Raw genomic sequence first — 12,292 nt, 5'->3', positions numbered from 1 at the left:
AACCCATAGGAGGATGTCTACAATTTTTTCTAAGCCGTTGGGAGGTAATTACAACAGATCAATGGGTTCTATCCATCATCACTCATGGTTACTCCCTAAATTTTCAGGCTCTTCCTCCATCAAGTCCTCCAAAGGAGTCTGCTTCCAACAGGTCTCAGTCCCTCCTTCTCGGTCAAGAAGTTCAGTCCCTCCTTCTACTCAACGCCATCGAAGAAGTTCCTCCAGATCAACGAGGTCAAGGATTTTACTCCCGGTACTTTCTAGTCCCCAAAAAAACCGGAGACCTCAGACCCATATTAGATCTCAGGGATCTCAATAAATGTCTGGTCAAAGAGAAGTTCAAAATGCTCTCTCTTGCCACACTCTACCCTCTTCTCACTCAGGGCGACTGGCTATGCTCCCTCGATCTCAAGGAAGCCTACACACATATCCCTGTCCATATGATGTCCAGACAGTATCTGCGCTTTCTCATCAATCATTCTCATTACCAGTACAAGGTGTTATCCTTCGGTCTGACCTCCTCTCCCAGGGTATTCACAAAATGTCTTATTGTGGTAGCCGCCTTTCTCCGCTCTCACAATTTTCAAGTCTTCCCCTATCTGGATGACTGGCTGATCAAGGCTCCTTCCCCTCAGGCAGTACTTCTTGCCACCAACCAGACCATCCGATTTCTTCAACTTCTGGGCTTCGAGATCAACCTTCCCAAGTCGCACCTCATTCCAACCCAGTGACTTCAATTCATTGGCGCAATACTGGACACTGTTCTCATGAGAGCGTTTCTTCCATCCAACCGCCTTCAGACCATCCTTCATCTCTGTCAGCAGGTGCTTCCACAGCTTTCCATCTCGGCCAAGCAAATGATGGTACTCATGGGGCACATGGCATCGACAGTGCATGTTACCCCCTTCGCACATCTTCACCTGCGCACTCCTCAATGGACTCTAGCTACCCAGTGGTCCCAAGCGACGGATCTCTGTTCGCAACACATATCTGTGACATCGTCTCTTTGACAGTCTCTGCAATGGTGGTTGACATCTTCAAATCTCTCCAGAGGTCTTCTGTTACATCTGCCTCCTCATCAGCTCGTCATCACCACAGATGCATCCCCATATGCCTGGGGAGCACACTTGAACGATCTACAGACTCAGGGTCTTTGGACTGCCCAGGAAAAGAAACATCATATCAATTTCCTGGAGCTCAGAGCGATGTTTTATGCCCTCAAGGCTTTTCAGCATCTCCTCTTTCCTCAAGTACTACTGCTTTGCACAGACAATCAAGTTGCAATGTATTACATCAACAAACAGGGTGGGACGGGCTCTCGTCTGTTGTGTCAGGAGGCCCAAAAGATTTGGTCTTGGGCGACAGCTCGCCACTTATTCCTGAAAGCTGTCTATATTCAGGGAGAGCAGAATTCCTTAGCAGACAACCTCAGCAGAATTCTCCAACCTCACGAATGGACTCTCGATCCCATGACCCTCCAGTCTGTTTTCGCTCAATGGGGCACTCCACAGGTGGACCTTTTCGCAGCTCCTCACAATCACCAACTGCCCCAATTTTGCTCCAGACTCTACTCCCCTCACCGTCTGGCAGCAGATGCGTTTCTCCTGGATTGGACCAATCTTTTCCTTTATGCATTTCCTCCTCTGCCTCTCATGTTGCAGACTCTGTTCAAGCTCTGGAGAGAACATGCCACCATGATTCTCATTGCTCCACGATAGCCCAGGCAGCATTGGTTCTCCCTTCTACTTCACAGCGACCACAGCGGAGACTGAAAGAAGGGAAATCTGCAATCCTGGTGGGAGACTCGATCTTGAGACAGGTGGACAGTCACATAGCAGGAGGGAGAGAGGATCGGCTGGTGACCTGTCTCCCAGGAGCAAGAACCAGGGACATCATCGACAGAATCGAAAGGATCCTGGAGGGAGCAGAGACGGAAGAGACGGCAGTGATGGTCCATGTCGGGACGAACGATGTCGCCAGGAGAGACTACAGCAGGAAGGCACTCACCGAACAATTCATGATCTTGGGAAGGAAGCTGAAGATGAGGACACAGAGGATAGCGTTCTCGGAGATCCTACCAGTACCGAGGGCTGATGTGAAGAGGCAGACGGAACTACAAGCAATAAATGCTTGGCTGAGGAGATGGTGTGAAGAAGAGGGGTTTCAATTCGTGAGGAACTGGACAACGTTCTGGGGCAAGAACAAGCTCTACAGGAGAGATGGATTACACCTGAGCACGGCGGGAACTAGACTACTAGCAAGCAACATCAAGAGATGAATAGAGCAAGCTTTAAACTGAGAGGAAGGGGAAAGCCGACAGTCAACCAGATGTTGATGATTCGGAAGACAGTATCCCAAAAGGATACTGAGTGGGGAAAGTGCAGGGAAGACACCAACAACGTCAAACACGCAATGGAATACCAGCAGAGCCAGACAAATCAGGAAAGGGATAGGAGGAATCTACTACATGGGGAAGTCAACAAGGGGCAAGAAGAAGAAAATGAACGTAATGAAGAAACACACCACGCCCCACAGGAGGAAGACAAGAGAGACAATAAACAAAAGTCTGCAGAACAAGAAGGGGACGGAAAGGAAAATGGATCGCAAGGGAAACCAACAAGAAAACAAATCCATCGAGACTTAAACTGTATGTACACTAATGCAAGAAGCCTGACAAACAAAATGGGGGAACTAGAAACCAGGGCCAAAGATGAGAACCTAGACATCATAGCAATCACGGAAACATGGTGGAACGAGGACAACAAATGGGACACAGCACTACCAGGGTACAAGCTCTACCGAAGAGACAGGACACATCAGAAAGGAGGAGGAATAGCACTTTATGTAACGGATACAATTCAATCGATCAGAGTGGACACACCAACAATTAATGAACAACTGGAATCAATATGGGTTAAAATACCAGGAAGAAAGGGAACCGAGATAAAGATGGGGCTGTACTACCGCCCGCCCGGACAAACAGAAGCAATAGATGAAGAACTGAGAGCTGAGTTGAGGCGAGAATGTAAAAACGCTAACACCATAGTTATGGGAGATTTCAACTACCCAGGGATAGACTGGAGCCATGGAGTTTCCAATTGTTCAAAGGAATTGGAGTTCCTAGAGGCTGTAGGGGACTGTTACTTGGAACAGCTCGTCAAAGAACCAACGAGAGGGGCAGCTATTCTGGATTTAATCCTTAATGGGCTGAGAGGACCTGCCCAAGAAGTGGAAGTAGCGGGACCTTTAGGGAACAGTGACCACAACACGATCCAATTCAAAGTGGAACTAAGTATGCCAAAGGGGAAGAGAACCACTGTAACAACGTTCAACTTCAAGAAAGGGAACTATGATGCCATGAGACACATGGTAAAGAGAAAACTCAAGAACAGCACCAGAAAGGCACTGACGGTGGACCAAGCCTGGACCCTTTTTAAGGACACAGTGAACGAGGCGCAAAGCCGATATATACCCAGATTTAGAAAAGGGGGCAGAAAGAATCAAGCAAAGGACCCAGCATGGTTAACAAGAGAAGTTAAGAAGGTGGTAGGAGATAAGAAAAAATCCTTCAGGACATGGAAAAAGGATAAAACTGAGGAAAATTGGAAAAAAGCACAGGAAGCACCAAAAAGAATGCCACCGCGTAGTCAGAACAGCAAAGAGAGAATATGAAGAGAAACTTGCAAAAGAGGCACGGAACTTTAAACCTTTCTTTCGATATGTGAAAGGGAAACAGCCGGCGAGGGAGGAAGTGGGACCCCTGGATGAGGGGGATAGGAAAGGAGTGGTAAAGGAGGAAAAGGAAGTGGCGGACAGATTAAACACGTTCTTCTCGTCGGTCTTCACAAAAGAGGACACATCCAATGTTCCGGAACCGGAAAAATTCTTCAAGGGGGACCAAGAGGAAATATTATCGTGCATGGAGGTAAGCCTCGAAGACGTACTCAAACAGATAGATAGGCTAAAAACTGACAAATCGCCAGGCCCGGACGGAATTCACCCAAGAATACTAAGAGAACTTAGAAACGAAATAGCGGAGTTACTGCAACAGATTTGTAACCTATCCCTGAAAACAGGGGTAATACCGGAAGACTGGAGGATAGCAAATGTTACACCTATCTTCAAGAAAGGAACCAGAGGCGACCCGGGGAATTATAGACCGGTCAGCTTGACCTCAGTTCCGGGGAAGATGGCCGAATCATTGATCAAGAACAGTATCAGTAAGCACATAGAAAAAAATAAGCTGATGAGAACAAGCCAGCATGGTTTCTGTACTGGAAGATCCTGCCAAACAAACCTACTGCACTTCTTCGAGGGGATAAGCAGACATTTGGACAAAGGTGACCCCATAGATATAGTATACCTAGACTTCCAGAAAGCCTTCGACAAGGTACCTCATGAGCGCCTTCTAAGGAAACTGTGGAACCACGGGGTGGAAGGGGACATACACAGATGGATCAAAAACTGGTTGGCAAACAGGAAACAGAGGGTAGGAGTAAAGGGACACTATTCTGACTGGAAAGGGGTCACAAGTGGCGTCCCACAAGGGTCAGTGCTGGGACCGCTGCTATTCAATATATTTATTAATGACTTGGAAACAGGGACAAAGTGTGAAGTTATAAAATTTGCGGATGACACAAAACTCTCCGGTAAGGTTAGATCTGTAGAGGAATGTAAAAAACTCCAAAGGGATCTGGACAAACTGAGTGAGTGGGCAGATAAATGGCAGATGAGTTTTAATGTGGAGAAATGTAAAGTTATGCACATAGGGAAAGGGAACCTGATGTACAACTACATGATGGGGGGGATGACATTGGGAAAAGGCAACCTAGAAAAGGACTTGGGGGTTTTGGTGGATAAAACAATGAAACCGGCAGCACAATGCGCAGCGGCCTCAAAAAAGGCGAACAGAATGTTGGGCATTATCAAAAAAGGTATCACTACCAGAACCAAGGAAGTTATCCTCCCGCTGTACAGGGCAATGGTGCGACCGCATCTGGAGTACTGCGTCCAGTACTGGTCGCCGTACCTAAAGAAAGATATGGCGATACTCGAGAGGGTCCAGAGAAGAGCGACAAAAATGATAAAGGGCATGGAAAACCTCTCGTATGCTGAGAGGCTGGAGAAGTTGAGGCTCTTTTCCCTAGAAAAGAGGAGACTTAGAGGGGATATGATAGAAACTTATAAGATCATGAAGGGTATAGTGAAGGTAGAGAGAGACAGATTTTTCAGACTGGCGGGGGCAACAAGAACTAGAGGACACTCAAAAAAATTGAAGGGAGATAGTTTTAGAACAAATGCTAGGAAGTTCTTCTTTACCCAGAGGGTGGTGGACACCTGGAATGCGCTTCCAGAGGGGGTGGTTGAGCAGAGTACGGTTTTGGGTTTCAAAAAGGGATTGGACGAATTCCTGAGGGGTAAGGGAATCCAGGGGTACAATTAGAGGGTTACTATACAAGACAAAATGCTCTTGAGTAATAGATCACTACAGGTCATTGACCTGGGGGGCCGCCGCGGGAGCGGACTGCTGGGCATGATGGACCTATGGTCTGACTCGGCAGAGGCCATGCTTATGTGCTTATATAACTCAGTTCCAGGGAGCCCATCCTTCTTTCTCTATTTCCTTCTCTGCTTACTCAGCATCAGCAGTCTCTCCTGCATCCCAACCTCCAGTCTCTGCACCTGACAGCTTGGTATCTCTTGGGCTGACCTCGACTCATTCCCTCCTTTCTCAGCCCGTCCGTTCTATCCTTGCTGCTTCCAGGAAGCCGGCCACTCTTCAATGCTATCAACAGAAGTGGACCCAGTTTTCTTCCTGGTGCCTTCTACATCATCATGATCCAGCTTCACTAGCTGTAGAACTAGTGTTGGATTATCTCCTTTCTTTGTCTAACTCTGGACTCAAGTCTACTTCTATCAGAGTCCACCTTAGTGCCATTACTGCTTTTCATGAGCCTGTTCACGGAAAACCTCTTACTGCTCATCCTTTGGTTTCCAAATTCATGCAGGGCCTTTTCAACGTGAAACCACCTCTCAAGCCCCCTCCTGTAGTCTGGGATCTGAATGTGGTTCTTTCCGCCTTAATGAAGCCTCCTTTTGAACCTTTGGCCACAGCACATTTCAAATTTCTCACTTGGAAAGTGGTCTTCCTTATTGCTCTCACCTCTGCCAGGAGGGTCAGTGAGTTGCATGCACTAGTTGCAGATCCACCTTTCACAGTTTTTCACCATGATAAGGTGGCTCTGCGTACACATCCAAAGTTTCTTCCTAAGGTTGTGTCTGACTTTCACCTTAACCAGTCCATTGTCTTACCTGTTTTCTTCCCGAAACCTCATTCTCTTCCAGGGGAACAGGCTTTACATACTTTGGACTGTAAGCGTGCTTTGGCTTACTATTTAGAACGCACTAAGCCTCACAGATCATCTCCCCAACTTTTTCTGTCTTTTGACCCTAATAAGCTGGGTCATCCTGTTTCTAAACGCACGATATCCAATTGGCTGGCTGCTTGCATTTCATTCTGTTATACTCAATCCGGACTGACACTGGAAGGTTCTGTCACGGCACATAAGGTTAGAGCTATGGCAGCGTCTGTAGCTTTCCTCCGATCCACTCCTATTGAGGAAATCTGCAAGGCTGCTACTTGGTCCTCAGTTCATACTTTCACATCTCATTATTGTCTGGATGCATTTTCCAGACGGGATGGACACTTCGGCCAATCTGTTTTACAAAATTTATTTTCCTAATGGCCAACCTTCCCTCCATCCCTCTTTTTGTTAGCTTGGAGGTCACCCATCAGTTAAGAATATGCTGCCTGCTTGTCCTGGGATAAAGCACAGTTACTTACCGTAACAGGTGTTATCCAGGAACAGCAGGCAGATATTCTTACGTCCCACCCACCTCCCCGGGTTGGCTTCTTAGCTGGCTTATCTTAACTGGGGACCGCGCGCCTCCGTCGGGCGGGAAGGCACTCACGCATGCGCGGTGCGGCCTAGCTAGAACTTTCTAAGTTCATAGAGTGCAATCACTCTAAAATTGTCCGTACCGGGGCTCCGTCAGTACCGTCACCCATCAGTTAAGAATATCTGTCTGCTGTCCCTAGATAACACCTGTTATGGTAAGTAACTGTGCTAAATCCCCCCCGTACCTTTTTAAATCCACCTATACCCCTGCCCCATCGTACCTTTTAAAAACACCCCGTACCTTTTTAAAACATCTCCGCCCCATTGTACCTTTTAAAAACACTCCCCCGTCGTACCTTTTTTAATACCCCGTATAGCCTGGGAGTCCAGCTTTCCGCGCTCCTGCCTGGGCCCGCGTCGATTCTTGATTGGCTGCAGTCAGTTCTCACGAGTCCCGTGAGAACTGACGAAAGCCATTCAGGAAGCGGCGCAGGCCCAGGCAGGAGCGTGGAAAGCTTGCTCCTGCTGATACACACTGGACCAGCAGGCTATAAGGGGGATTTAAATAGGTACGACGGGGGTGGGGGGTGTTTTTAAAAGATATGATGGGGCGGAGGGGTGTTTTTTAAAAGGTACGGGGGGGGGGGGAATTTGTATCTTCGCTGCATAAGATACACTGACAATTCCACCCAGTTTTGGGTGGAAAAAAAATGTGTCTTATGGATGAAAAATACAGTAAGTTTTTGGATACATCAGATTTGGTTTTGATGGTATGTTGGAAGCTATAAAATGTTGTTTCATGCTGATTTCTTACCTTTGACATAGGTATGCTGAAGAGTGGAAAAAATACCTCTCCCACTATAGAAACTAAAGTCAGCTCTGAACCTTTTTCTATTTCATCTGCTGTTAAGGAGACGTTATCCACTTGTCTGGACTAGTCTGGCAGGACTTAAGGAAAGGAAATTAGCAGATGAGTTTAAATTTCACCATTTTCACTTTCTTCCCAAATAATCCAGTGACAGGATGCTAAACATAGACTAAAGGTATCTCATTCCCCTTCCAGCTGATTGCTTTGCTTAACTTTTCCCCTTCCAGGTGCCTTTTTCAACCTCTCCTTCACAATCTTCTACAAATCATCTTTCATAGCTTTCATACCCCTACTCAACCATCAGCTAATATCCTGTTTCAGATCTTAAATTTCCCCATCCAAATGTTTAGCGACTATCAAACCTTTATTCATTAGCTGCAAAAAGGAGAATGTGATCAGGGTGTCTGCTGTTACCTTCTCTAGAATGAGTCTTTGAGCTATTGTGGCATACTCATCAATAAAGTTTTTTTTTAACTGTACACCCCTGGCTGATCTTTTGACATCTTGTTGAGGCCTGTTCTTGGCTTCCAATTCAGTACCTTTTCTAGAATACCACAAGTCTTTTTCTCTTGCTAATGCAGTAATATGCTGATATCTTACTACAATTTTACTCCTTTATTGTTGCCCCACTGGGGTGTAATATTGTGTCAAACATGGGGGAAGGGGCATAGGAACAAATTATGACTCTCTGCTCTAGGTTATTGAATCCTGAGAGATATGAAAAGAGGATTAGTGGTCAAAGAGCATAGATTCGAATGCCTAATGTAGGGAGATCCCAGCTTATATGCATTTTATAGCTCCTGCAAGGGAAGAATCTTGACTAGAGAATGACACGGGGACAAATTTTTCCTTGTCCCCGCAGGAACTCAGTTTCCCCTCCTGTCCCCGCGGGTTTTGTTGCTGTCCCTGCCCTATTCCTGTAAGCTCTGCCTTAACCACACAAGCCTCAAATACTTATGATTTTAAAGTGTTTGAGACTTGTGCAGATTAAATTAAAACTGAACTCATAAATACCTCTTTGAGATTAAACGGGTTAGATTACCCAATCAACTCTACTACCAAAATCCTTGGACCGATGCTTGACTTTTGAAGACCATACTAATGCTCAGGTTAAAAAATGTTTTATCACCCTATGGAAACTTCGTACCATCAAACACTATTTTGACTTCCCCTCTTTTCGACTGCTGGTTCAATCTCTGATCTAAAGCATCTTAGATTACTGCAATATTATATACTTGGGATCCTTTAAGAAAACCATCAAATGATTGAGAGTCATTCAGAATGCTGCCGTCCGTCTCATTTATGGTCTCAAAAAATCAGATCATGTAAGCCCGTATTACAAAAAACTACACTGGCTGCTGTTGGAAGCAAGGGTCAATTTCAAGTTTGCCTGCCTCTGCTTCAAAACATCCCCAATCTACCTGTCGCACCAATATGAATTTCCAGGCACCACTTGCACACGTAGTGCCCATCTGTTTGCTTTTCCATCCTTGAAGGGCTGCATTTACAAGAGATTACTTGATAGATCACTATCATTCCAAGCAGGCAAATGGAATAAATTTCTAACCACCTTCATTTCAAATGTACCGTCCTACCAAACCTTCAGGAAATCAATTAAAACCTGTCTCTTTGATAAATTTCTCTGACTCCTTTCCTGCCTTGCTGTATCTTTGAAATGCTTCCGGACAAACTACTCTTGGCAAGTCCTTTTCTGTAACATCGCTGTCTGTATACAGTCTCTTCCTCTGTAAACTGCTCTGAACTGCTTTTGATATTGCGGTATACAAAAATAAAGTTATTATTATGAGGATGGAGTTGCAGGAATGGGGCAGGGACAGGAAAAGAACTCGCCAGGATGGGACGAGAAAATGAGTCCCCATGGGGACTGGAAAAAATTTGTCCCTGTGTCATTCTCTAATTCTGACTCATGCACATTCCTGATACATTTGTTCCTGAAACTTTAGTACAAGCATTACTACAATTAATGCGATCTTTATTTTTTGAAAATTATGGTTGGTTTTAAACTGAATTCCTAAATATGAATAATACATATTTAATGATGTCTAAGGAATAAAAATCAAAACTACCATATATTAGGTATAATTTGACACCAAACTCTTTCTCATGGGAATTTTCAGATTAAAATATTATCAAAAATTGGCTTTTTCTTACTAATGCAAATATACAGTAAACCATTTTTGGTCAATTAGATGTGACTGATGTCATAGAATTTCACAGTGACTGATGACATCATAAAGCATTAATAGATCAAAACAACTAGGAATAGCTACATTAGTTCATTTAGCTTGGAGATAGTTAGTTAAGCTACATTAGTTCATTTAGCTTGGAGATAGTTTGTTAAGCTACATTAGTTAAATAGGATAACCATGCATAATTACCTTTTCAATTAAAAGGTGTATATTTACTATTTTTTTAGGGGCAGGTTTTACTAAATACAACCTTGTATTTCCATATGGAGTTATGGACAAATATTTCTTTTCTCGAGCAGTGAGGATACAAACAACAGTTACCTAATGGGCAGGCACTATGTATTCTCTATATATTCTCTTATATAGAAACTGGAGTTAGAGCTTTATCAACATGTCACGGAGGATAAAAGAAGCTATCTTGTTATCTAAGGAACTGGGGAGCTCAGATGAGAGTTTAGAAGGATCTGAGGAAGAGGAAGACATGCAACAGACTAGGCTCTATGTCCGAGACCATGTTCCTCTCAGTAAAGATTTTCACAGCATCTACAGCCTGCATTTCTCCCCTAATGGAAATCAACTAGCTGTTGGATTTGGAAATGGAGCCATACAGGTAAGGAGGTGTTAGCTTGTCAAAGGAGAAAAATTGAAGGACCGAGGATAATAAAGGGAGTAGATGAAGAGAGAATAAACTTGTTAGGGACCTTGTGTATAAGCTGAAAGGGAAGATTCTCAAAACCTGCTGTGCCTTTAACAATGGTCGTTAAACCGGTTCCAGCTGGTTTAGCGTGGAAATATTCAACCAGCCAATTCTCAAAGGGGTCACCGCAGTCTTTTCCGAGCTTCTTGGCAGACTCCGACTCTGCCATGCAAATGTATTCAATGAGGTAATTAATATTTAAACGAGCACTCTGGGTGATTCTCTATTATCGGCAGGCTCTGATTAGTCCAGGTTGCTTAGAGCTCCTCCTATGGGTCTTAGGCATCCAGGCCAATCAGAGCCTTAGGCCCCTCCTCGGATGTACTGGGAGTTGCTTTATGGCAGCGATGGGAAGGAATAGGCATCCCTCCCACTGGTGGGAGTGGGGAGATGCTTAACAGCAGCGATGGAATCCTTCCTGTTGCTGGGGTGGTGTTTTTCCCGGGGGGGGGGGGGGGAGTGTTGCTTTACAGCAACGGTGGGAGAGATTGGACATCCTTCCCGCTGTCAGTTGTGAGGGGGTTGCTTGACAGCAACAGTGGGAGAGAGTGGGCATCCATCTGCTGCTGTGTGTGTGTGTATGGGGGGTTGGAGTGAGTGGGCATCCCTTCTGCTGATCTTTGATTTGAGGTCTTTTTGTTTTTTCTAATTTGTGGGCATATTCTGCGCATGTGCCGATTGCTATCACCAGCGATTGGCACATGCAAATTTTGCAACCCTCTGGAACTCTCCATGAACCTCATTTGCATGCACGTTTTTTTAAAGAATGACTTGTCTCTTTGAAATCGTTACAATAGCAGGTGCGAAGGTGGCTAGTCAGATTTTGCCACGAACATTAGAGAATCTTCCCCTGAATTAGAAAAGAAATATAGAAATTTCTAGTGCAGTAGGTGTTTCATTCTGGACAAGTGGGTAATTTTCCCACAGCCGTGAGCCTTGGAGAAGGAATTTACTCTGGATTTTTTCTGTATCCCTCCTATTTCACAGAGGGCTCTGGTGGAGTGTTTCTTTATTTATTGTCTTCAGTTTTCTGTGCTTGTTGGTTCAAGTATTCAACTCCACCTGCGAGGAGAAGAAATTGACTGTAGTCTGCTGCTGACCTGGTGTCCCAGCTCTTTCTGAAAGGAGCGGATTATGTAGTTGATGTTTTATATGATGAACTTATAATAAATTAGTTATTTATATATTTATATTCATATTTTATTGTTTATGTTTGGTTGATTAAATATATACTTGGTTACATTGATCCTTGAGATTTTTATATGTACATTGCTGTTTCTAATCTAAATATTTCCCTAATATGTTTTTAATATTTTTTGTTGTTTGAATGTTGTTTATATTTTCATTAACGTATATTATATTATTATAGTGTTCACATGTCTTTATATGCGTTTATATAATTCTACATATTATCTATAGACTCCTGACGCAGGCCGTAGGGCCGAAACATGTACATGTCGGGTCGAGTATTATTGGAAGAATAAAGAATAACCTGATTGTCCAGACGGTTTGAAAGACATCTTTATTTGTTGCACCTTATCTTTATTGGACAATTCCACTTTTATTGATTATTCTATCTTTTGTGGATTTGTTTCCCCTGTGTTTTGCGCTGATGCTC

General features: G+C 44.3%; 1 protein-coding gene across 3 annotated transcripts in view; it reads left to right on the top strand.

The window, feature by feature from the left end:
* Positions 1–12,292, top strand: part of LOC117358073 (serine-threonine kinase receptor-associated protein-like) — a 175,328-nt gene that overhangs the window by 19,132 nt on the left and 143,904 nt on the right. For 2 of the 3 annotated variants that reach the window (XM_033939523.1, XM_033939521.1), the window contains exon 2: positions 10,344–10,587. In XM_033939523.1, coding sequence (XP_033795414.1) covers positions 10,369–10,587 — 219 coding nt within the window. In that variant the 5' untranslated portion in view covers positions 10,344–10,368. The remainder of the gene's footprint in view (positions 1–10,343; positions 10,588–12,292) is intronic. The other variant, XM_033939522.1, reaches the window with a different exon arrangement.

This window comes from Geotrypetes seraphini, chromosome 3 (assembly GCF_902459505.1).
Source record: "Geotrypetes seraphini chromosome 3, aGeoSer1.1, whole genome shotgun sequence".
Taxonomy (NCBI): domain Eukaryota; kingdom Metazoa; phylum Chordata; class Amphibia; order Gymnophiona; family Dermophiidae; genus Geotrypetes; species Geotrypetes seraphini.
Note: the sequence above shows the minus strand (reverse complement) of the source record. Positions and strands in the feature narration are given on the sequence as shown.